General features: G+C 38.8%; 1 protein-coding gene across 2 annotated transcripts in view; it reads right to left on the bottom strand.

The window, feature by feature from the left end:
- The window catches only part of PREP (prolyl endopeptidase), a 133,677-nt gene that overhangs the window by 77,256 nt on the left and 30,656 nt on the right, over positions 1 to 25,765 (bottom strand). For both annotated transcript variants that reach the window (XM_005552253.4, XM_045391289.2), the window contains exons 6-7: positions 21,911 to 22,032; positions 6,308 to 6,413 (exon numbers count right to left, since the gene is read on the bottom strand). In XM_005552253.4, coding sequence (XP_005552310.3) covers positions 6,308 to 6,413; positions 21,911 to 22,032 — 228 coding nt within the window. The remainder of the gene's footprint in view (positions 1 to 6,307; positions 6,414 to 21,910; positions 22,033 to 25,765) is intronic.

The raw sequence follows: 25,765 nt of genomic DNA, 5'->3' as shown, positions 1-25,765 counted from the left end.
TGCAGTGACATGAGCAAAGACCGCTCTGGGCCTGTCTTAAGGATGCCTATGTTGAAGGAAGTTAAGTTACTAACAACAAAGATTTCAGACTTATGGGTTCTTTTCGCCTAACAATCACTTCTTAAGAATTCTATTAAAAACCTCTGATACAATTAATTTTAAATGTAGGTCGGGTGCAGTGGCTCATGCTTGTAATTCCAGCACTTTGGGAGGCTGAGGCAAATGGATCACCTGAGGTCAGGGGTTCGTGAAAAGCCTGGCCAACATGGCGAAACCCCATTTCTACTAAAAATACAAAATTAGCTGGGTGTGGTGCTGGGCCTGTAATCCCAGCTACTCGAGAGGCTGAGGCGGGAGAATCACTTGAACCCAGGAGGCGGAGGTTGCAGAAAAAAAAATGTATTCAGAACAGGGACTAATGGTAAGTTTCTTTTTTGCTGCTATCATCCTATAAAGCACGGAATAAAGTACCTGACTTTCCACTGGAAAATTAAAGAACCAAAAAGAAAAGAAAACGACAAAAAGAAAGAAAACAGAAGAGAGAGGAAGCCTGAGCCTGAATCTGTGCGCTGGGCCACAGCACTTCAGACACCCCCTCGAACTGATGATATCCACATCTTACCACCCAGCAGATGGGGAGCACTTGAAGGGCAAGGGCCACCACGTGTCATTACAAGTGCTCAACACAGTGCCTGGCACAGGGTAGGATGTTAATACAGGTCTAATTCATAACTAAATATGTGATTTAGGTACTCCTACATTTTAGACTGAACCTTACATATAGCTGTTTATAATGTAGACAACAAAAGTAACCAAAGTTAAATGTTAAAGAAGTTATTAGTATCTTCTGCTTTTGTAATAAAAATATTTAGAAACATATCCCTGAGTTAAATGTATTTATATTTTTAAGGCATAAACTTCCTTAAGTTTTCACGTAAATTTTTTAAAGTCCACATACTTGAGAAAAAAGAGAGCTCTTAGCCCTGATACTTACCCATACTGCAAAAAATATTCAAAAATTTATTCTGAATTTTGTCTATGTAACTAAAGTATATAAGGCAACTTTTTATATATTCAAAATAGGGCCAGGCACAGTGGCTCGCACCTGTAATCTCAGCACTTTGGGAGGCTGAGGCAGGAGGACTGCTTGAGCCCACGTGTTTGAAACCAGCCTAGGTAAGCAATATAGTGAGACTCCATCTCTATTTTATATTTAAATAAAGTAAATAAATAAAATAGGGTTATAGCAAACTTAGGAAACACAGTATATACATACTTCAAAAGAAATAAGATCGATTAGAAAGGCATAGAAAATATAAGAAAATCCAGACAAATTGTTTTCTTGTAAGGTTCAGGATAATTAATTTCAATAAATCTGTGGGCATGAATCACACCAAGAATCACAGGAGTCAAGGCTCAGCTGTCTTTTCTACTGCAGAACTAAAAAGTGTCATGCTAGCCTGGTGTCTTTAATGATACCTTGACACTTCTTCGCTTTTGATGTTAAGTAACAGAGTAAAAGCAGCAAAAATCTTCTGCTCACACAATATACAGGAATGAAAAAAAGAACCCATCATTCTCAGGGCTCAACAAAGACAAAAATTTAATGAAAAAAAATTTAGGAAGCCACAGAGATAAAGATTCAAAACGCTCAGAAGTAACAGTTACAGAGGGAGGGCGGCTTATCAAGCAAGGCCACCTGAGCACAAGGATCCCTAAAGGGACACATCATTTGAGACAAGCTGGTACACATCTGCTGTGAGTCCAATAGGGACCGTTCTAGGTGCTGGCAACTCCATGGGGAACAAGACAGGCAACATCTCTAATCTCATGCAGCTCACGGATCCTCACACAAAATGTTTTTGTATGGAGGGAAAAGGAAATCAGAATGGAGGAAGGGAGGAGAAGGGGCAACTCTGGAGAGAAAGGTATCTATCAAAAGTACACCGGGAGCGGTGGCTCATGCCTGCAATCCCAGCACTCTGGGAGGCCGAGGCAGGTCAGGAGGTCAGGAGATCGAGACCAGCCTTGCCAACATGGTGAAACCCCATCTCTATGAAAAATACAAAAACTAGCCAGGCATGGTGGCACGTGCCTGTAGTCACAGCTACTCGGGAGGCTGAGGCAGGAGAATCACTTGAACCTGGCAGGTGGAGGTTGCAGTGAGATCACGCCACTGCACTCTAGTCTGGGCAACAGAGCAAGACTCCATCTCAAAAAAAAAAAAAAAAAATATATATATATATACAAGGAAGCCCGGTAGCCCCTGACAGGGACCTCTCTTCTCCCAAAGCAAGAAAGTAGTAACTCCACACATTTCTCTGGTAAACCAGTAGAGAAGAGGATGTGACTCTTTTGAGAGGATCTGCTTAGCTGTTCTGAAGAGCTGAAAAATTATCATATATAAGCTTCTAAAGCCCAGATGACAGGCCTAATTCCATTTCTATACAGTGATGCATGAGGTGAGTCATGGAAATTACCTGTTCAGAAAAGGTAAGAAGGAGCAATTGCCAGCCTCAACTGCAGTTACTGGGTAAAGGATGTGATCCACAGCTTGCAACAAACGTGTTCATATTCTTAAGTGAAAATACTGCAAATGTAAATGGCAGAAATGAGGTTCTCCAAAGAGAGGCAGAGAACAACAGAGACAGCACCCCCATAAAGCAGCAAAAGAACAGAAGTCCACACTTATTTGACAAAATGAATCCAGTTTTAATTCACACAGATCTCACTTAACTTTCAAGTTGCTACGATATTTTCTATCTTGCTATTTTTTCTCCCTATGTGCTTTTAAAAAGATATTAAATTGCCATTGGCCGTTTTTGGGGGGCTTTTTGTGCTCTCATTTCAAAATGCACATGGACAGGTTTTCTGGGGAGACACAGATGATGGCAATGTGACATGAGCCACCTAAGTGAAATTCTTCAGTCCTCAAAAAAGACAATTGAGTGGTGTTTTAAATATACAAATAATTAATTTATACAAAAAAGGTGATAATTCCCCCGGCTTTAAGGGAAAACAGATTAAAATCCTAGCAGAAAGGCTTTAAGATATCAAAAGGGGTACAGATTTTAGTAAAATAAAATTTGAGGTTTCACAACATGGATTGAGTTTTTAGGCACCAGTTGTTCAGGTCTAAGTCATCGAACATTCAAGTCATCTAGTGCATTTAGCATTTTAAGTTAAATGTTAATCTATTTTTAGTGTAAAGAGGATAACAAAATTGGCGAAAGCAGGTTAAAAAAAAAAAAAAAAGCAAAAAAGATCCTAGGAGTTAGTCATGGTCACCAACCGGGCATACAGACCCCTGAATTTTCAATTACCAACCTGCACGATGAGACATGCTCTCTCACAGTCTCCTCTTTTGTGATTATGAATCTGGCTTTGCAGAAACAAGTTAATTTGAAAATCTGTATTTAGAGCAGCTTTTAATCTGAAGATAAAAGACTTTGTTTTTTGTTTTGGTGTCCTCAATCTAGTTTTCTAAGCTACCTAAAACTAAAGTACAGTGATTCTAAATATTCCTGTTTCAGTCAAGAAACAAAGAAAAAAAGAAGGAATACTTGAGAACCCACTGTATGCCAGAAACCCTGCTAAGTTCTTTTCTTTGCATTTTCATTATTCCTCACAACTCCCTATGAAGTAGATATTATCTCCTTATTTGCAGACATGGAAATATTAAGGGAGAGAGAAAAAAAACACTTTACCAGGGTAACCAGTTATTTAGTGGCGGAGCTGAGATTAACATTCAAATCTGATTTGAAAGGCTATGGTTATTATCCCAATATATCCAACCGTAATTAACAGGAACCATTGCTTTTTAATTTAATGATCCCCATCTCAATCTGCTATGTCTCCTCTTTTATAGACTAAATTTACTTAATCTTTTCAATAGTAAAACAATCACACACAATACTTGTTTCTCTGAATAGTCATAATCATCAATGATTCACAATGAAACCAGTGATCAATTAAAAAGCAAACAAACAAGAGTTCTCTAATCCTGTCCTGCACAATTGATTTTTGAACCTAAGAGTGAAAACTGGTATCTACTTGGTGAATAACTGCAACTGTCGAGAACTTTCAGAATCCCAGGACCATCATTCAAAAGAATAACTACTCTGAAGTTTATGTTATCCACAAATGTAATGCTAGCAAAGCAATAATCAGAAAAAAGATAACAGGCTCAGTGCTACACCTGGAACCTAGCAGCTACCACTGGAGAATGCTGATCCAATTCATCAGTATGCAGCTCAACAGCTTCAAATCCACCTATCCTCTGTTATTCTCTTCATATTCTGCTTTCTGGTCCACAGGATATGACATACTTTGCCAAATGCATCAGTGAAGTCCTAACACTGACACATCAGGTTAGTACCACTGGACTTGTTTGTTCCACATGGTTTTCCATGAGCTTACTGTGATGGTCTTTTGGCTGTCAACTTGGCTAGCCTAGTGTCCCTCGTTAATCAATCAAACACGAATACAGGTGTTGCTGTGAAAGTACTTTGTAGATGGGATTAAGGCCCATAATCCACTGACTTTAATGAAGAGAGGTTATCCTGGATAATCTGAGTGGGCCTGACTCAATCAGTTGGAAGGCCTTAAGAGCAGAGCTAAGGCTTCCCTGGAGCTCTGAATGGATCATGGTCACTCAGAGTTTCTTAGATGCTCTCCTTTTTTCTTCTTCATATTCATTCTTGGCTGCACTATCTAGAATTTGGTTTTTGAGAGCCTAGTGCACCTCTGTACTGCCTTCCTTTTGGAATCTCAATCTCGAGTACCCTCTTCTCTAAATGCTAACACTGCAATAATAAAATAACTGGGTTGCGGGGGAAAGATAGGGACTGAGAGGTTGGGGGAAAACAAAGAGGGTTTCCATGAGTTTTGCCAGCACTTGAAAGTTTCATTCAAAATATTATTATCCCTTATTAAAGTGGATATAGCAATAGCAGTCTGGTATATAAATATGTGGACAGAATTTTCTTCTCTGTATTTGGAACATGTGTGCAGGATAACAGCACCATAATGTCTCATGTCACTCATTCGTTCAGGCTCAATCTTAAAAGGTTTGCTCAGTTCTATGAAGACCTATGCTTGCAACTCAAGCGAACAATTCCTGGATGGTGGTTTGGCCTGATAGAGAATGCGAACACTGATGTGGCCGATGCTGACTTCTTGACACCAAGATGGAAGTATCTCTTTTTCTTAATAGAAAAAAATACTCAGTTTTATTAAATGGATATATATTTAACTCTAGGAAAAAAGTTGCTGACTTTACCCTGCTATATGTGTGAATGGTGCTCTGTAGTATCTAACATTAGAATGCAGATCTTGCTCAGAGAAGTTTAAAAATGATGCAATGCTCAATCAAACAAATATTTTCATATCACAATGTAACATAGATTAGAAACTAATAATGAGGTAAATACATTATTACAGAAATGTACTTAGTATTTTGAAAATCTAGGTCAACCCTCTCTAAAATATTATTTATTTTGCATTAACTAGAAGATAATGTAATTAGCTTGGCGTCTGTCCTTATCGGGATGCCAGTACGTCTGATAGGATTTCTGGGTCTGGGAATTCTCAGCATAGTAAATTGCGCAGCTGAAAAGTTTTTGTGCTTGATGATAGTGCTGGTATGATAGAGATGATGGAAGAGAACAACATTTAATATGAGCCATCTCCAGAATCTGTAACTGGCTGGTTCTATGCTTATCATGATATGTAAGGCTTTGGCAAGCAAACACAGGCTGTTCTTTTCCTAAGTACTGAGGGCCACTCTACTGACTATGTTAATCTAGCCAGTTCCCATTGGTCTAATAACCCTTGCCTGTGACAGTTTGCAACATTATGCCTTTTTTATTTTAAAGACAGGGTCTGGCTATGTTGCCCACGCTGGTCTCCAACTCCTGACCCCAAGCTGACTTCCTGCCTCAGCCTCCTGAGTCCCTAGGATTGCAAGTATGATGCCACTATGCCCAGCTGCACCATTAAATCTAAATAGTTACAGACCAAAAGGGTCAGCTTCTCCTTCACGCTCTTCATGTGCAATACTCACGGGATATTTTCACACTACGTGCAGAAAGTACAGCTAATCTCAATCTACAGAGAAAATGCTAAAGGCAACAGTTTCATTCCATTTTCCCTCATTTTAGGGAATAGTACTAGAAGAAAAAAAATCAGATGAACTGACAAGATGTGGTAGAATGGAAGGTCTTGGGAAATCAATTAATAGACCAAAATAATACTTTTTAAATGAAGTTTCTGGGAATAATTATCTGTGTCTGATAAAATAACTCACCAGTGATGCCATTGGATTCCTGCTGTAGGTCACAGTACCACAGTCGGTTTACTGGATCACATCCCTCCCTTATTGATAACAAGACATAGCGGCCATCATCAGATAACTAAAAAAGAAAAAAAAAAATAGTGCAGGGGGCTATTTAGAATATATTTGTGTGAGAACATTATTGAATATTAAGTTAAAAAGTTAAGGTTAATTTCCAAAGGCAGTGTCTCTGCCCCAAACTCATGATCTGATAAGTTATCTGAATAAAAAAATGAACATCAATTTTATCTTATTTCACCCATAATCATAGTTTAACAAAACACAGTGAATTATTTTAGTTGAAAATATCAGCAGAGGTAACTGAAAGTCGTAACTTCAATGTAATTTTTATTTTAATTTCTAGTCTATTCTTTAAACTGAAAATATGTAAAATCCATCATTTTGAATATAATATCCTTGACTTTAAAGTTTTCTCATGGGTTGCATAATTTAAAGTTCGTTGTTCTCAGTAAGAATTAGCAAAATGGGGCCAGATGCGGTGGTTCACGCTTGTAATCCCAGCACTTTGGGAGGCCGAGTGGGGGTGGATCACCTGAGGTCAGTAGTTCAAGATCAGACTGGCCAACGTGGTGAAACCCTGTCTCTACTAAAAATATAAAAATTAGCCACGTGTGGTGGTGGGCGCCTGTAATCCCAGCTACTTGGGAGACTGAGGCAGAAGAATTGTTTGAACCCAGGAGACAGAGGTTGCAGTGAGCTGACACAGTGCCACTGCACTCCAGCCTGGGTGACAGAGTGAGATTTCATCTCCAAAAAAAAAAGAAAGAAAGAAAAGAAAAGAATTAGCAAAATGGGTATAGATGCAAGAAATTCACTATGGTCCACACTGGTCACACTGACAAGTTTCTACTGAATAACTGCTTATGCATATTTTTAGTCCCTTCTACCACAAGATCTCAGAAATGAAAGGCCTATGCTCAGAGACTTTCCTTGTTAGTATAAACAGCAAAAAGAATCCTAATAATCTAATACAAACAATATATTATTGTTTGAGTTGACAAAATTGATACGTGGTATCAAACTACACATATTCTTTTGCAACTAATTTTTTTCATTCAATGTAAGTTTTATCATTAGTCCATGTTGGTATGTGCAAATCTAGTTCATTCATTTTAACTGCTGTACAGTATTACAATCTAGAAATATACCACCATTAGTTGATCCATCATCCTATCCATAAACATCTATATTATTTGTTTTCTTACTATTACAAATAATTGTTTAGAAAATTTCTGGAACATATTTGTGACCTAAAATGCTTCCCAGTATATATAACTAGAAGTAAAATTGCTCAGTGGTAGGACATGCACATATTCAACTTTATGAGATGTTGCCAAATTATTCTCCAAAGTGGTGGTACCAACTTACAATCTTACTTAGCAGTACTGTATGAGAGTTCCTGTTTTTCCATATCCTTATTATAAGAGTTAATTTTATATGTTAACCTGATTAGGCCACAATGCCAAGATATTTGGATGTTAGTTTAGATGTTTCTGTGAAGTTTTTTTTTGTTTGTTTGTTTTTCGTTGTTTTTTTTTTTTTAAGATAAGATTACATTTAAGTGAGCAGATTTAGAGTAAAGCAGATCACCTTCCATAATGTGGGTGGGACTCATCCAATCAGTTCATGGCCTTGACAGAACACTGACCTCTGCTGAACAGGAGGGATTCAGCCAGCCAACAGCCTTTGGACTCAACTGTAACTCTTCCTTGAGTCTCCAGTCTGTGGGCTTACCCTGCAGGGTTAGGACTTGCCAAGACTCCACAATCACATGAGCCAATTCCTTAAACAAATCCTCTCTATGTATATATATACATACACACACATCCTGTTAGCTCTTTTTCTCTGGTAAACCCTGACTAATAGCTCTTATTCTTTCATTTGCTCCTTCAATAAACATTTGCTAAGCAGCTATTTTGTGCAAGACATTTTTCTAGGTGTTAAAGATACATCGATAAACAAATCAGGAAAAAAAGTTACATCTATTAAGAGAGAGGAACACATAAATATGGAATTACATAGTATATTATGATAAATGCCATGGAAAACATGAACAGGTCTGAGTAAGGGAGACAGGATATGGTGGGCGGGTTGTAGTATTTTTTTTTTTGCGACGGAGTTTCACTCCCGTTGCCCAGGCTGGAGTGCAGTGGCACTCCAACCTGCAATCTCTGTCTCCTGGGTTCCAGCGATTCTCCTGCCTCAGCCTCCTGAGTAGCTGGGATTACAGACGACCACCACCACGCCCAGCTAATTTTTGTATTTTTAGTAGAGGTGGAGTTTCACCAAGTTGGTCAGTCTGGTCTTGAACTTCTGACCTCAGGTGATCCACCCACCTGGGCCTCCCAAAGTGCTAGGATTATAGGCGTGAGCCACTGTGCCCAGCTGAGGCTATAGTTTTAAATATGGCAATCAAGGTAAACCCCATTAAGAAGGCATCTTTCCACTGTTTTCTGACTTGCACTGTTTCCACTGGAAAGTTGGTGTCATTTCTTATCTTTCTTTCCCTATATGTAATGTGTGTTTTCTCCTCTGGCTGCTTTTAGTATTTTGTTATCTTCGGCTTTCTGAATATTGATTATTCTGTAATGGGCTTTGATGTAGTAACCTGCTTGAGATTAATTGAGCTTCTTGAATCTGTGGATTTCTGTATTTTATCAAATTTGTAACATTTTTGGCCATTTGTTCCTCATGTATATATTTTTTGTCTCCTCACCCCTATTTTAGAACTTCAAATATATACTGTTACATAACTTGGTAGTATTCCACAGGTCAATGAAACTGTGTTCATTTTTGTTTTAGTTTCTCTTGGTGGTTTAGTTTCGATTGTCCTGTCTTCAACTTTTGCATTTTCTTTTATAGCATCTAAACTGCTATAAACAGATACTTTTTCATTTCAGAGTTTCATTTTTTATTTCTAGAAGAGTATGTGGTTCATTTTTATATTTTCTATTTCTTTGTTCGTTATAGTAACACTTAATAAAGATTTCTAAAAAGTATTTTTTTACGATAGCTTTTTATAAGTCCTTATATGTTAATTCTACTCTGTTATTTCTGGATCTGTTTCTATTGACTGTTTTTCCTCTTGGCTATAAGTCACTTTTTTTTTTGCTTCTTCTTTAATAACTTTATTTATTTATTTTTTAACTGGATTCTGGACTTTTGAATGTTGTCTGGATTTTCTGGTCTGTCTGTAAAACATTTTGTGGCAGTTAATTTGTTGCCAGATCAGCTTGATCCATTCTAGACTTGTTTTCAAAGGTTTGTTGGGTAAGGTATATAGCCCTACTGCTAAGGCATGGCCTCTCTGAGGTCTAACTGAATACCCTGGGTGTTCACAAAGTCTTTCCCCTCTGACTTGTCAGAATGTGAATGTCTCCCAGCTGTTTTAAACCTTTGGGAGTTGTCAGCTTACAGCCCCCTAGTAGTTCTTAGCTTGAATCTTAAAGTCTTAGTCAGTGTACACGCTGCTTAACAGCCGAAAACATGAGGGGATTCCAAGGCAGATATCTGAAACTCTTAGTGGGCAGTTTCCTCCTTTTGTTACTCTGCCCTGCAAATTCCAGTGTCTTCAGTCTCTGATTTCCAATCTTTGGATCCTTAGCTCAGTGAGACTACAATATTCTGAGCTCCTCCTCCTTGTGCCAGAGGCCAAAAAATACCTCCAGGCAGAAAGCCGGGGCAACTGTAGGACTTACCTCTTTCCTGGATCAGTCTGGGGTGGCCTATTGATCAATATCTGAAAACAGTTGCTTTGTCTATTTTGCATAGTTTCCTAGCTGTGTACAGCAAGAGGACTAGTCCAGTACCAGTTATACCACCATGTCCAGAAGCAAAAATCTATCATTATGTCTTAAACAAGTCTCTTGCAAATGAATACAATTTGAACACATCTAGTCTTTAAAATCCAATCTAAAAATCTGTATTCCATATCCATTAATTTTTATTGCTGAGGTACTGGCTTCCACATTTTAAATTTTGAACCTTTTATTTATCTTGCTTTCCCCGGTGTCTTTCCTCTTTGTATTATATTTTTCCTTCTTTGATTTGGGAATTACACATTCTATTATCCTTAAGCTTTTAATATACATGGCTAACTGTTCAGAATTTTGGTTCCACCTTATTTTTAAGCCATCCTATATTAAGATTATCCACAACTTCACAATTACAATCTTATTAATATAATTGAAAGTAGCATCATTAATACTACTTCAAACTTTTGTTCTCTTGTTCTTTAAATAAAGACAGACTACAGCATAGTGTTTAAAGTCACTTTACATCAATCATAAATGATGGCTAATTCAGTTGTAGTGCTTCAGTCATCAGAAAGATAGAGCAGTAAAATTCACTGCAAGAACCATACCAAACCTTCAATGACAGCTGTCTCAAGCACATCTAATGAGTTTTTCTCAGCATTTCTGGCTGTGCTAAATAGCTGTAGCAGTTTATACTTAATCTAAAGCAGGAAGTCCCAAGGTACATTGCTGTTATAATGCCAATTAAGTCAATCCTCTTCATTATAATTCTCTTCATCACAATCTGGAGTTGTTCCACAGCCACTAAAATTTGCTAAACTGAAAACAACGTTGAATTTTCAAATGCTCAAAGTCTCAAGCCTCAAAATCATTTGTAAGTCACTGTTGCCCCAAAATGTACAGACTAAAAATATACCTTCTTCCACTTAAATTTAAACAACACACACTTAATGACAGCCCCACACTCAGATTAGTTCAAGGCAATTTAAAAGATGAATTTTGGAAATCATTGGGAGGGGAAGACATAAATCCTGTTGATGTGGAGGGCATGTGACTATCAACAGAATAAAGTTATTTTCCTAAAAGCCAGATTTAAAATAAGAAAAGTAGAAAAGAAGGCAAGCCAAGAGCCCATCAGGCCTTCATGGAACAGTTTGAATTCTGGTTCAACAATACTGGTTTTCTTTTTTTTTTCTTTAAGCGATATGATACCCCAGCTAGAATAATTGTGCTCTCCAGAAGCAATTAATCTGATTTGCAAACACTGATTTTTTCTTTTGCAAAAACTGTAATAATATTAGCCTGACCAATTATGAAATAATTCCTAAATTTACAAATTCCTAAATTTGTGCTTTCATGGCTTCTTTCTATTTTAAATCTATATTATTTTAAGCAAATTTTCCTTAAGTAAAAATGACTTACCTTCATAAAAATCTACCATTTATGTAAATAAAACATTAGCAAAAACAAAATTAAAAGAATTACTACAAATGAAACATTTACATTACCGATATTAAATCTATTACTTGTATTCCTAACAGTAACAATAAACATCAAGGCTAAAACTCTTCACCATTTTTATTAGTCAATTTTTAATATGTAGGTTACTTTGACAGTCTGCTTCTGCAAAGTCATCTGTTGAATTATATTTAGAGTACTGGTTCAATATAATTAGAAAATGTTGAAAGAGAAGAAAGTACTAACATTTGCATTGATAAATGTATTTGGAAAGAGGAAAAAATCTAGATGTAGAGAGAGCATGGTATTCTACAGATGGGCTAAATAACATTTGGTCATTCACTGGTACTACACCTTTCATTTTCCATAAGCAGACAGAAACCTGGGAGGTTATTAAAAAAACAAAGCCAAAAGCCACAACCCCACGCTCCTTCTCTGGTGGCTGGCAGAAAGGCATGTCTCCTGAAGGTGGGAGGAGCACTCATCTCCAGGCTTCAGGGAGTAATTCACTCTTCCCCTTTGCCTTGGCTACTGTTTCTTGGCAAAGTTTCCTCAAATTTAACTTCTCTTTCCACCAGAGTAGAATCAAGGTCCTCAATGAAAGGGGAAAGTCACTCAGCTTGCTTTGGTTAAGGGTACTTGGATATGCCACTCGTCATTGTAAAATGGATCTTCTGGGTGGTCCAGCCCAGTTCTCCAAAAGAGCCAACTACCACAGCCTCAAGGGCAAAAGCCTTTTCATAAAAGTGTATTCCTGTGCCCAGGGTGGATGAGGTTGGACACAGCTACTATCACCAGAAGTGGCTGATCTTAATAGGAAAATCTCGGTCAACTTCCCATCCCCAGCCAACTTCTCATCTTCCATACCAAAGACACAATTTAACACGTGCCATTAACCACTGCAGTTCACTATTCAGGGCAGCCACAGCTGGGGTGTGTATTCCACCACCATTTATCAAGGGTCTACCAAGTGCTGGCTGCTGAACCAGGCTCAGGCACACACAGATCAATAGGCTAGAACCTTCAAGAACTCATGCTCAGGTGGGAGAGACAGATACACTGAAGGATACAGACACACACAGAAAGAGCCATGTTGTAGAACATTAACGGCAAGAAGTACGATGTATGATGGGAATGGGTGATGGGGCATCTACAGGGTGGTGAGCTGGACGGAAAAAATGAATTCTGAGAAGGCTTTGAGGAAGTGATGACCCCTAAGTGATTATTAAAGAAGTAGAATTCCCCTAGTTTCTTGAAATTGTCCATGCTTAAAATTCAAAGGCTACCCTGGTTTATGTTATCTGGTACAGAGAGCTACGTCTAACATATACTCAAGTACATACATTCGTTCTCAAGTGTGTATCTCACTGACAGACATCAGCATGCGTAGTGGGTGCTGTGCTGGGCTGCCCTCTAGGGCGGGAGCAGACAGCTCTCAGATGAGAATCTCTCCAGGCCTCATCCTCAAGTTGAAGATGCACCTCTTCCAAGATCATACATTCTTTTGGGTTCATCCACATATGACAACCGGTTAATGTAGGTTTATAAAGGCCTGGACCCCTCTCCCTCCTGTTAGGACAATGCTGAAGGGCTCACCTAGCTTGAGGGTTCCTGCAGGATTGCCTGACTCCTCTGTGATGATTGCATCACAGTTCAAGTCCTCCCTCTGCTGCCTTCGTTCGTCACACAGGCAGAGATTTTGAAAGCTCTCCCAGCAAACTTCCAGGACACAAATTTCTATCTCAGAGCCTGCTTCCCAGGGAAGCTGATCTGTGACAACATGTAAGGCATCGCTAATATCCTGTAAATATGCAGTGTGTACAACACAGCCCACAGCTACTCTTCTTCCACTCGGTGTCCTTGCCAGGCTCAACAAACAGTTCAGTTCTCCCTGCCTGAAGTCTGAATCAACTAGAAACAGAACAAGAGTCAACAGATGGAGAACCGAGATCTCAACTTTACAGCTGAATAAGTACACGCTTAAGAATGTGGCTTAGTGCTGTGAGTCAGTTAATCTGTGAACTCCCAACCTCTCTCATGTCTAGTCATTGGGAAACCAAGATTCAGTGAAATTTCTCGGCAGGAAGGTCAGAAGAATGGGGAAAGAAGTGTTCCCCTTTCATCTTGGTGGTTTCTTACCCTGGCATATTTTATGCTAGCCTGAGGAAAACTGTAAGTTTTGGCTTCTACTTTTGAAGAGGGAACCCAATAACCGCTATCATACTAATTTACATTTATCAAAAGGTAAGACATAAAGTATGGGGGAATTGCATTTTATAGTTTCATTAAAGAAGACACATTAATTCATTAACAATTCTACTTGTGTATACTGTGGTACTAGGCTACACCAAGGAAGTCAAAGAAAACTCTCACTAGACATAGTTCAAATTGTTAGAGTATGTATTTTATACTTTACTCCATTAGGTTCACATGTACTTGTCTGATAAATGCATAATTTGGACAACTTAGCATATTCAGGAAAATACCTCCTACAAAAATCACAGAATTGAGAAACACAAGTAGCAACCAGAGTATTTTTAAGGGAATCTAGTCCCAAATAAATGTTTTTACAAAATGTCTTCAGTTAATGCCTTACCTAGGTGTGATGTGATTCACTCAGACCAGAGTCTTGATCAAGCTATTCCATTTCACAAGGTCATCGGCTCTACCATTGGGTCATCTGAAGGCTTTGCACACACACATACATATATACACATATGTACACACCATATATATATAAGTCTTCAGGATAAGTATGAAATAGATACTAATATCTCAATATGGCAGTTTCTCTGGAAAATGGGTATATATTTTAAACAATAAACCTCTGTTATTAATATTAAAATGAATCTGGCTATTTTCAGTCTCAACACCATACAACGCAAAGAATACCTGAGCTTTCCAAATGACCAAAATAAACAAGCCTTTCTTCATATTGAGACAATTAACAGAAAAGCATTTGTTTTAAATTCCCAACAATTTAACTATGTATGAAGTAATTTGTCCTTAAAAACAACAGAACACAAAACCTAATATTTATATATATATAGAATATGTGGACTTACATCACACATTTTCAAAGAAAAACTCAAAAGTCATTTTATGCTAGAGCAACTATACTCCAGTTGTGTGGTGTTATATTAATAAGGAAATTTTCATGGCCATGAAATTTCTTTACTATATTTAATTTTTTTCCCTTGGAACCTAACAAAGAAAAGGCGAAGAAAGTTTTTCCATTATTTGAATCTACATGCACTTTCAAACTGAGGAAGGTATTTTCTTTTATATGTCATAATAAAAGAATTAGTTGCATGTAAAAAAAGTATTCTAAAAAGCAGTGACACTTGAAATTGTCCTGGAAATGAACAAAAGGAGTGAAAATGGATCTTAATAGCTTTGAGAGTTAATCATGCTATTCTCAGAGCAGGAGACTTTATCAAATTTATTTTATATAAATCTTTTGAATTCCTTTCACAGTAGTTGTGAATCATAGCAACATCCCTTTAACATTATTTTTCTAACACTTAGGAAAACTTTTAAAACTAACCACCTACAATGATGACTTTTCATATATGAAACTCATTTATGGATTTGTAATAAAAATAAGAGGCAATGCCAGTAACAGACATACAGGGGAGGCATAAGCACAGGTGAGTATGCATTAATAATTTTAACAAATAAAGTTACCCAGTTTTCCCAGTACAGTGTGGTTCTACAACAATAGAAGACAAAAAGAAATCAATCTAAATACTATATGATGTGTTGCTTGGTATGCCAGAAACAGATAAAACAGAAAATTCTAAGAAAACAAAACACATACAAAATAAATAATGATATTTTGACATGATATAGGCACTACTGTTTCTAAGTTGTTTGGTTGATAGATTTGGTTATTCAACAAATCTATCAGGTGGGTCAGGTGTGGTGGCTCACGCCTGTAATCCTAGCACTTTGGGAGGCCGAGACGGGCGAATCATTTGAGGTGAGGAGTTCAAGACCAGTCTGGCCTACATGGTGAAACCCCGTCTCTACTAAAAATACAAAAATTAGCTGGGCGTGGTGGCACATGCCTGTAATCCCAACTACTCGGGAGGCTGAGGCATGAGAATCGCTTGAACCCAGGTGGTGGAGGTTGCAGGGTGCCAAGATCACAACACTGCACTCCAGCCTGGGCAACACAGTGAGACTCCATCTCGCAAAAAAAAAGTATCTACGGTTTGTCTTATTTTCTCCCTTGCTGAGCAAAACAAGTGTTCTGTAAGAAAAGTGACATATCAACAAATCCAACATGTCTACTAAAAATGACGCTCTCCTGCAGGATTGTTTTATGTATAAACGGTAGCACAGCCTTCTTGCTTTACTCACATCCAGGTCTCTAGCTTGGCTTTCTGACTTTTCTGCCTTCTCAACCATGCTGCTGAGATTTTCCTGTGTGCTAATCAGCACGGTGAATATTATCATGTAAGGCAGTGCTAAGGAAAGGAAGCAGTGGTGAACACAAGGCAAGCGCTAAGTACTTGGGGAATAAATATGCACTGTGCCAACTGGGAGGAGGGCTGCTGAGCAGTTACTGGCCCAAGTCAAAAACAGCCAACCAGCAAGGGGCAGAGGAGGCCGAGATCCCCCACCAGGAACACCAGTGGAGTTTTCTATGTCTGTTCTGGAAGGTGAGACCCTGCTGATCTTCACATGCATGAACTTCCGCAGGGGACGTAGGAAGAGTAAGGAAATTAACATTCACTGCATACCTACTATAAGTCAAGCATCAGGCAACACACTTTATATGTTAATATATGTGTAATATATATGTTTTAATTACTAGGGATCACAGGTGAACATATAAAAATGGCTTATGGAGATATGTGACAGATATTAAGATTCAGGATTACTTTTGAAAAAAAAAAAAAAACTTTTCAAGAATTAGGTATAACAGAATTAGGTTCTCAATATAGGATTTAGCGAGATAATCACAAAGAAGCTGGGCATTTTCTCCTTAATCCTTTCTAAAGGGATGATGCATTTTCACAATCTTCATTCTAGAGCACCCTCTGCTGGGAACACTGCCACAAAATGTTTGATTTCTTTAGGATTTTTTTCTCCCCAAATGCTAACAATTCACTTTAAAACAGAGCTTTGTGGGGTTTTTTTTTTTTCTTGTCCAACAGAACCTGAAAATTTCTACCCTGCCATGAAACTGTCCTTCAAGTAAAGCCTCACAGTCTATATTAAATAACTGGCATCTCTGTCCATCAAAGCTCAATGCCAGCTGTTTCATGTTACACCCCAGGGGCACAAGGGAGCTCTTGTTCCTGAGCCCAGCATTTTGGACATGTACAGGAGGGTGTAGGAGGCTTCCTGAGGTCCTTGGCTGTAAGTGAGGAGGGCAGTGAACACACCTTGTACTTCCAGAACAGAGTAACCCAGGGATATGCCTTCCCCTGGAGCAAGAGGTACCCAGGAAGCTACTAGGAAGACAGCTGGCCTCGAGTCATCTTGAAAGGTCCCTGATGAAAAAGGGTGGAGGAAGGAAAGGCAGAGAAGTCTGAATCTCGAGGGAATGCTTCTAGGATCAAAAGCTTTGAGGGCAGGCAGGTGGTGCAAAAGGGCAGCCAGAGAGTTTATAACCCACATCAGGGAACAGCAAAGTACAGAGGTTCCTAAAATCGAGGGGCTCTCTCTAAAAAAGGATGGCATAAGCAGAGCTGGAATCTGGACACACATCCTCACTGCAAGCAGCCAAGAGAGGCCGATAAACAATGACCAACAAACAATTCCCAATAAGCAAAACTCCCATTTCTCTTGTCTTACTCCTCCTCCCTGCGTGGCTACTGGGAAAACTAACAGGATGAATATGCAAGGAGAGGGGCTTGGCACACTTGAGCTGGGTAGAAGGTGAAAGCATGTAAATTGGAGAGAGCAATATTTTGTTTTGGACTACAATGAACCTTTAATAGCAGGTCCAATACCCATAAGTGTCCAGGAAGCAAGGAGTTCTGCCGGGTTGAAGGCAGTCATCCCGGGAAGACATGCTGTCACAGCGTGACGGAGGGCAACAGTGGGGAAACTAAAGCTGCTTCCTGATTGGAACTTCCTGAGATCTGCCTGATCAAGGCAAGACAGACCTGTCCATGCAGGAAGGCAGAGGAGGTATCTGTGAAGAAGGAAGATGAGTCACGAGGAGATAGCATCTAGGATATAAAGAGAAGTTCTCAGTGAACTTGGACTGCGGCAGTCGAAGGGGAGGTGGACGGCAGCAAGCCAGAGAAATCCGCACACGTCCATAAGCACATCCAGTCTCTGCCCACAGGGTTCCTCCATCCACACCCACAAAGCCTGCATCCTGCCCTGTGTCCTGCTTCTCTCACACCCAGCAGCTAAGTTCTCTCCCAGGAGGCTAAGAGATGCTGTGATAAATCCTCTGTCCAGTTTCAGAGCTGAAAAAGCCCTGGAGGAAACAAAGGAAATGACCTTGAACAGATTAATTTGCCCAAGGCCACAGACAGAACTAGAATAAAAATTTCTTTTCCAGTACACTCCTCTCACTCTAACACTGGCTCTCTCATCATAGACACTGTAAAATGCATTATCTAAATACTAGGTTCTATGACTGTACTAAAAGCAAGTACTTTTATAATAAAAGCAACAATTGCAGCACATGCCTTTGGTACATGGTTATAAAGAGGACTACAGCTGAGCATGGTGGCTCATGCCTGTAATTCCAGCACTTTGGGAGACCAAGATGGGCGGATCACTTGAGGTCAGGAGTTTGAGACCACCCTGGCCAACATGGTAAAATCCTGTCTCTACTAAAAATACAAAACTTAGCCAGGAATGGTGGCATAAGCCTGTAATCCCAGCTACTCGGGAGGCTGAGGAGAGAGAATTGCTTGAACTTGGGAAGCAGAGGTTGTAGTGAGCCGAAATCATGCCACTGCACTCCGGCCTGGGTGACAGAGTGAGATTCCGTTTATCGCTTTTCTTTAAGATGCAAATCACTAAATAAAGGCTGTTAAGAAACTGCTTCATTTCCAGTGAATAGCCTGAGTGCTAATGTGTCCACCAGTCATGGGTGCTTCTGGTCCAGCTAGTTCTGCAGTACACCCGCTTCTTGGACTCCCCTGGCTTTATCACACTTCTTGAAGGACATAAGAAATTTCCACCTCAAGATTTTTTTCATGATCTAGATTTTTCTGAGTGAAGACTTGGAACTGGACCATCAACTCAGGTTGGACCTGAGGCTTCTGAGGTGTCATACCAGCAGAACTCTAGAGTTCATGTTTAAGTGACAAGAGTACTCCTCCATGTAGCCAGATGGTCCTCTCGCTCAGAAGGAGATCACACACAGCTGGGTTGGGAAAGGAGGAAGGAAGCAGCACTCACCTAGCCAGCCAGACCTGCCTGACCAGCCTTGGTAACTGGTGGGATGACACCACTCACAACAAGACCACCCAAGTTCTGGAACACTGCTTGAGGGAAGTCTACGCCCACTTTTTGTTTACGGAGCTCATTAAGTTTTCTTACAGACTTCCTCTACATAATTCACTAAATAGGGCCCTGATCCAATAAAGATCAAATATAAAGGACTCACTTTATATTGTTCCGTTAGCTTTTTTTTTTTTTTTTTTAACAACTTCATTTATTACTTCTGTAAAGTAGAGTTGCATCCCTTTATTTATTGCTATTACTCTTAGGCTGGGCATGGTGGCTCACGCCTATAATCCAGGACTTTGGGAGGCTGAGACCGGCGGATCACCTGAAATCAGGAGTTTGAGACCAGCCTGGCCAACATGGTGAAACCCTGTCTCCACTAAAAATATAAACATTATCCTGGCGTGGTGGTCCACGCCTGTGTAATCCCAGCTACTTGCGAGGGTGAGGCAGGAAAATTGCTTGAACCCGGGAGGCGGAGGTTGGAGTGAGCTGAGATTGAGCCACCACACTCTAGCCTGGGTGACAGAGCAAGACTCCATCTCAAAAAAAAAAAAAAAAAAAAATTAAAAATAAATACAGTTATTACTCAATTTTTGTGTGCCCTTTCCTCTTGATCAGGGAAACAGTGTACATAGTGGTTAAGAAGATATAGGCTGTGGTCCTAACAGACCCAGCAGGCAATTCCAGCATGAACTTGCAAGATAATTACCCTACTAGGTATTTGATTTTCTTTATGTATTCCTTCCTTCTCAAACTGTAGTAAAGATTATATCAGATGAGTTACGCAGAGTGTACATCTATTGAAAGAATGGTAGAAGAATCATCTAACCTATTTAAATTTGCTTTTTTTATTTGCCTAGCTAGCAGAAGTGACTATACATATGTTTAATGCATGTGATCTATTTCCATTCTATTTGTAAACACTAGCTGCTCACAGCAGCATTACTCATAACAATACTGTGGAAAGCAACCCTAGAGCCCAAGGATGAATGGATAAACAAACGGTGTACACACATACATTGGAATATTGTTCAGCGTTAAAAAGGAGGGAAACTAACACACGCTACAAGATGGTTGAAGCTTGAAGATGTTATGCCAAATGAAGTAAGCCAGTCACAAAAAGACAAATACTGTAAGATGACATGTATATGAGGTACCCAGAGCAGTCAAATACAAAGGGACAGAAAGTAGAATGGTGGCTGCCAGGTGATGGCAGTGGTGGGTGGAGAGGGGTGGGGTAAATGGAGAGCTATTGTTCACAAGGTGGAGTTTCCGTTTTGCAAGATGAGAAAGTTCTGAGGATCAATGATAACAGTTGTACAACAATGTCAATGAACTTAATGCCACTGAACTTGTAAGTTCACTTAAAGTACACTTCACTTAAGTACAACTTGTAAGTTATACACTCAAAAATGGTTATAATGGTCAATTTTATGAGATTACACATCACCTAATATTTTGGTAGCATATTTATCTTAATTGTATTTCACTCAGATGAAGGTAAAAAATGTATATTATTTTATATCTATGGTACGCAGAAGCCCTATGTATGAGGAGAAGATGTAGTAGATAGAAAACTTAGCAGAAACAATCTCCAAATAGATCTCAGAAAAGCCATTAAAAACAAATATGTGAGAAAAAAGACAATAGTAAATGCACAAGAAAGGCTGGTAGAGTGGGAAGTTAGATGGGAAAGAAAAGGCATAAAAAACGGACACATTTTAAGGTAACAAAATGTTCTACAAATTTATTTTTAACACGTTCTACTAAAATCTGGCAAACTTTTTCTATAAAGGTCTAGACAGTCCATATTTTCAGCTCTGTGAACCATATGGACTTCTGTGGCAATCACTCAACTCTGCAGTTATAATTTGAAAGCAGGTAAAAATGGGTGTGGTTGTGCTGCAAAAAAACTCCATTTACAAAAACAGGCAGCAGGCCAGATCCAACCCAGTGGCAGTTTTTTATTGACCCCTGGTCTAGAAAATCCAAATAAATAAAAGGACAATTTGGAATACAGAAGATCAATTCCCATGGAATAATATACCATAGATTCCTGTTTCGTCCCCCAACGAAGTAGACCTAGGAACAAAAGTTAAAATTGAAAATGTGCCTTTCCTGACAAACTGCTAACTGTTTTTCAATAGAAGAGGTGTCTCGATGAGCTAAAAAGTTTGTAGTACATTCCTCATTCCCACTAAAAATGGAATACATCCCACCCATATTAAAACATTCAGAATGCTTCTCTAACAAGAAATATTTCTTAGCACACAGGAATGAACTAACCAGAGTCAAAATTTTACTCCAAGTACCCCTAAGTTTCTTCACAGCTGATTCCCAAAATACAGACTAAATTATAGGCCAGTAACTTAAAAACCTATCACACTTCAAGAGGTTGGTTCCTGTCAAGACCCCCAAGAAATACATGAATATTGATGAGAAAATGTCTAAAAGATACTTATTTTAATGTAAAAACAAGTGAACAATATGCATGAAAAGAGCACAGTGGTGTAAAACAGGGAAAGACACACACACTGTCTTTTCCCCATATTCTCACTTGTATGTACAAAGAAAATGTAATACTACACTCACCTCCGAGAAGCAGGATTCTGAGTTTTGAAAGGTTCATGTTTTACCTTACTAGGTACTTTTATAGTTTTTACTATAAGTAAAATTACTTTTTTACCCTCAAAGTATTACTTTTAATATTAAGAGTTATAGGTTGAGATTGCAGTTAAAAGGTTTATCACCTCCATTATTAAGAGTCAATCTGAATACCAATATTTTTAACAAAAGAATATTCACTCATGGGACTTCTACCATCCATAAAAGTAACCACATAATAAGCATATTTATACACACATCCACGAAACACAGTCTTTGAGGGTAAAATTTCACAGCTGTACAATACCTCAGCTCCACCCATCCATTTAGGTTCATCAGGAAACTCAGCACACAAAATATCTTCTGACTGATCAGTTCCCAAGACATGGTAGTAGAGCTTTTGGTGGAGATTGGTGGATGTCTCTGTGCCTGAAGGAGTTAAAAATGTACATTGAAATGCACTTGGTAATTTTAAGAAAATCAATTCCACCCATATTGCAGAATGCTAGAAACATTTAAAAAGTTAAGTAGCTGGCTGCAGGATGCAAGGTTAACACACAGAAATCAATTACTTTCCTATATACCAGCAATGAGCAAGGAGATTTTGAAATTAAAAACAATACATTAGCACCTCCAAAAATGAAATATTTAGGTATAAATCTAACAAAATATGTGTAAGATCTATCTAAGGAAAACTGCAAAATTCTGATGAAAGAAGTAGAAGAACTAAATAAATGAAGAGCTAGTCCATGCTCATGGCTAGGAAGACTCAATATTGTCAAGGTATCAGTTCTTACCATTTTTGTCTACGGATTTAATGAAATCCCAAAATCCCAGAAACATATTTTGTGGATTGACAAACTGATTCTAAAGTTTATATGCAAAGGCAAAATATACTGACTAGCCAACACAATACAGAAGGAGAACAAAGTTGGAGGACTGGCACCTAACTTCAAGATTTATTATAAAGCTACAGTGATCAAGATAATATGGTATTAGCAAAACAACAGACAAATAGATCAATGGAACAGAAGAGAGAGCCCAGTAGCCTTTTTAAAAAATGGTGCTGGGACAACCAGACATCCACAGGCAAAAATATGAATCCAGACAAGATCTTACACCCTTCACAGAAATTAACTCAAAATGGATCACAGACCTGAATGTAAAACATAAAACTATAAAATTCCTAAATATTACAAAGAACTCAGCAATAAGAAAACAAAAATCTGATTAAAAACTAGGCCAAAGGCCTTGACAAACATCTGACCAAAGATACACAGATGGCAAATAATCATATGGAAAGATGCTCCACATTATATATCATTAGGGAAATGCAAATTAAAACAATCAGATATGGCCAGGCGTGGTGGCTCACACTTGTAATCCCAGCACTTTGGGAGGCCAAGGCAGGTGGATCACCTGAGGTCAGGAGTTCGAGACCAGCCTGACCAACATGGTGAAATCCCGTCTCTACTAAAAATACAAAAATTAGCCAGGTGTGGTGGCATGCACCTGTAGTCCCAGCTATTTGGGAGTCTGAGATAGGAGAATTGCTTGAACCCAGAAGACAGAGGTTGCCATGAGCCAAGATCACACCACTGCACTCCAGCCTGGGTGACAGAGTGAGACTCCATCTCAAAAAAAAAAAAAAAAATCAGATATAACTACACACCTGTAAGAATGACCAGAATTCAGAACCCCGGTAGCACCAAACGCTGTCCAGGGTGTGGAACAAGAGGAACTCTCATTCATTGCTGGCGGGAATGCAAAACGGTCTAGCCACTCTGGAAAAGTTTTGGAGGATTCTTATAAAACTGAACAGACTCTTAACAACATGATCCCACAATCATGCTCCTTTACCAAAGGAGTTGAAAACTTGTGTCCAAACAAAGACCTGCATACAGACTTTTTATAGAAGTTTTATTCATAAGTGCCAAAACTTGGAAGCAACTGAGCATTCTTTCTGTAGGTGAATGGATACACTGTGGCACATTCAAACAATGATTATTCAACACTAAAAAGAAAGGAGCCATCAAGCCGTGAAAAGGCATGTAGGGAACCTAAATGTATTATTAGTAAGTGAAAAAAGCCTTTCTGAAAAGGGTACATACTGTCTAATCCCAACTACAGTATGTTCTGGAAAAGACAAAACTATAAAGACAGTAAAAAGATCAGTGACTGCCAAAGATTGGGGAGAGAAAGGAATGAATCGTTGGAACACAAAGGATTTTTAGGACAAGTGAAACTACTCTGTATGATACTACAACACCGGATACATGTCGCTATACATTTGTTCAAACCTACAAAATGTACAACACCAAAATCAAACCCTAAAGTAAACTATGAACTTGGGTGATAATGATGTGTCAATGTAGATTTGCCAATGAAACACAAATGTACCACTCTGGTGGGGGATGTTCACAATAAGAGAGGTTATGAATATGTGGGGGCAGGAGGTACATGAGAAGTCTCTGTATTTTCTTATCAATTTTGCTTTTAAAACTGTTCTAAAAACTAAACTTTACTTTTTAAAAAGTTAAGTATCGGCCAGGCACGGTGGCTCACGCCTGTAATCCCAGCACTTTGGGAGACCAAGGCAGGAGGATCACAAGGTCAGAAGTTCAAGACCAACATGGCTAATACGGCGAAACCCCGTCTCTACCAAAAATACAAAACAAATTAGCTGGGCGTGGCACTAACTAGTCCCAGTTACTCGGGAGGCTGAGGCAGGAGATCGCTTGAACCTGGGAGGCAGAGGTTGCAGTGAGCTGAGATCACGCCACTGCACTCCAGCCTGGGCGACAGAGCAAGACTCCATCTCAAAAAAAAAAAAAAAAAAAAAAGGTTAGGTATCGGTTAAATATCGAACTGAAAGTAATTAACTCATATTTGCTGATTTTGGAGACTTCTTTGAGGCTGAACTTCTTTTTTTCATGATGATGATGATGTACCAAGCTTTCAGGGCAAGGGAGGGAAAAAGGTAAGATAATACCATAATGTAAAACAAGCTTTATGGCACTTAAGCAATTGTCATTGAGCTCTCAGGGACACTGGTAAGAAGCACATGGTAGGAATTGCTTAGCTTCATTTCTAAGGGTCCCATCACAGTCTGAGAGGCTACTGAGATCCTAACAAGAGGGAAGCAAAATTACAGCTGGAAGAAGATGTTGGCTTTCTTTTATCTATCACAATTACTAATTATTATTATTTTGTGTCACTGAAAGCTGATGGTAAATAATGACTTTTGGTTTTTACAAGTTAACGTAATAACGTTCTCTAACATGAATTGGCCAGTTATACTTTTTTGTCTCCCAGAACATGGAAATAACTAACATTTTCTAACTCTGGGGCACTCTTAACACAGGCAGCTAATTTTGTTTCCAGAGCACAGATGTCTTTCTTTAGCCAACATCTTTGAATAAAAAGCCTACTTTTAGCTCCTCTTGTAATTCGTTGGTGAATTTATAAAAAAGGTCTTGATGTAGCCTAATCAAAAAGCAGAAAAAGCTAAACATAGCCAACAGATGAGAAGCACTACAGCCTTATTCCCAATTCAACTGCGGGGGAAAAAAACAGAAAAGAAAGCAAGGATATTTAAAGATGACAAAGATACAGCAAGTCATGATAAGGGGACAACATGTACAGCAGAAAGCACTAGAGTAGCTGTGCTTCTTGCCAGACCCCAGCCCTCAAGAAAATTACTGAGCCTTTGCACCCAAGCTCCTAATCTCTAACACAGGGATTGTAAAACTCACCTGTAAAGACCAACTAACATAACAAGAAAATGCTACATACCACATTGAAATGTGGGGTAGCAAAAGGAAGAAAATGACACATTGTACCAGTAAGGTACAAGGTACATAGCCCTTCCTGTCTGGGAAAATTAGAAGTGAAGGAGCAAAGAAAGAGAATCTTTGAACACAACAGGATCTTTGTGCAATTAAAGAGGAGAACAATAAAGGTGTGTCCAGGAAGTAACAAGGAGAAAAGCATGAAGATAAATGCCAACCAACAGGTGACCTATAACTTCTGATCAGAGAAGAATATGTGATTACTACAGTAGTAAAATTTTATAATCACTCAACATCATCAAATAGTTTGGTTCAGTTTAAAAATTCATCTTCTCCATAATCTCCTTAGGAGATATAACACATCTATAAGG

Source organism: Macaca fascicularis, chromosome 4 (genome assembly GCF_037993035.2).
Source record: "Macaca fascicularis isolate 582-1 chromosome 4, T2T-MFA8v1.1".
Classification (NCBI taxonomy): Eukaryota; Metazoa; Chordata; class Mammalia; order Primates; family Cercopithecidae; genus Macaca; species Macaca fascicularis.
Note: the sequence above shows the minus strand (reverse complement) of the source record. Positions and strands in the feature narration are given on the sequence as shown.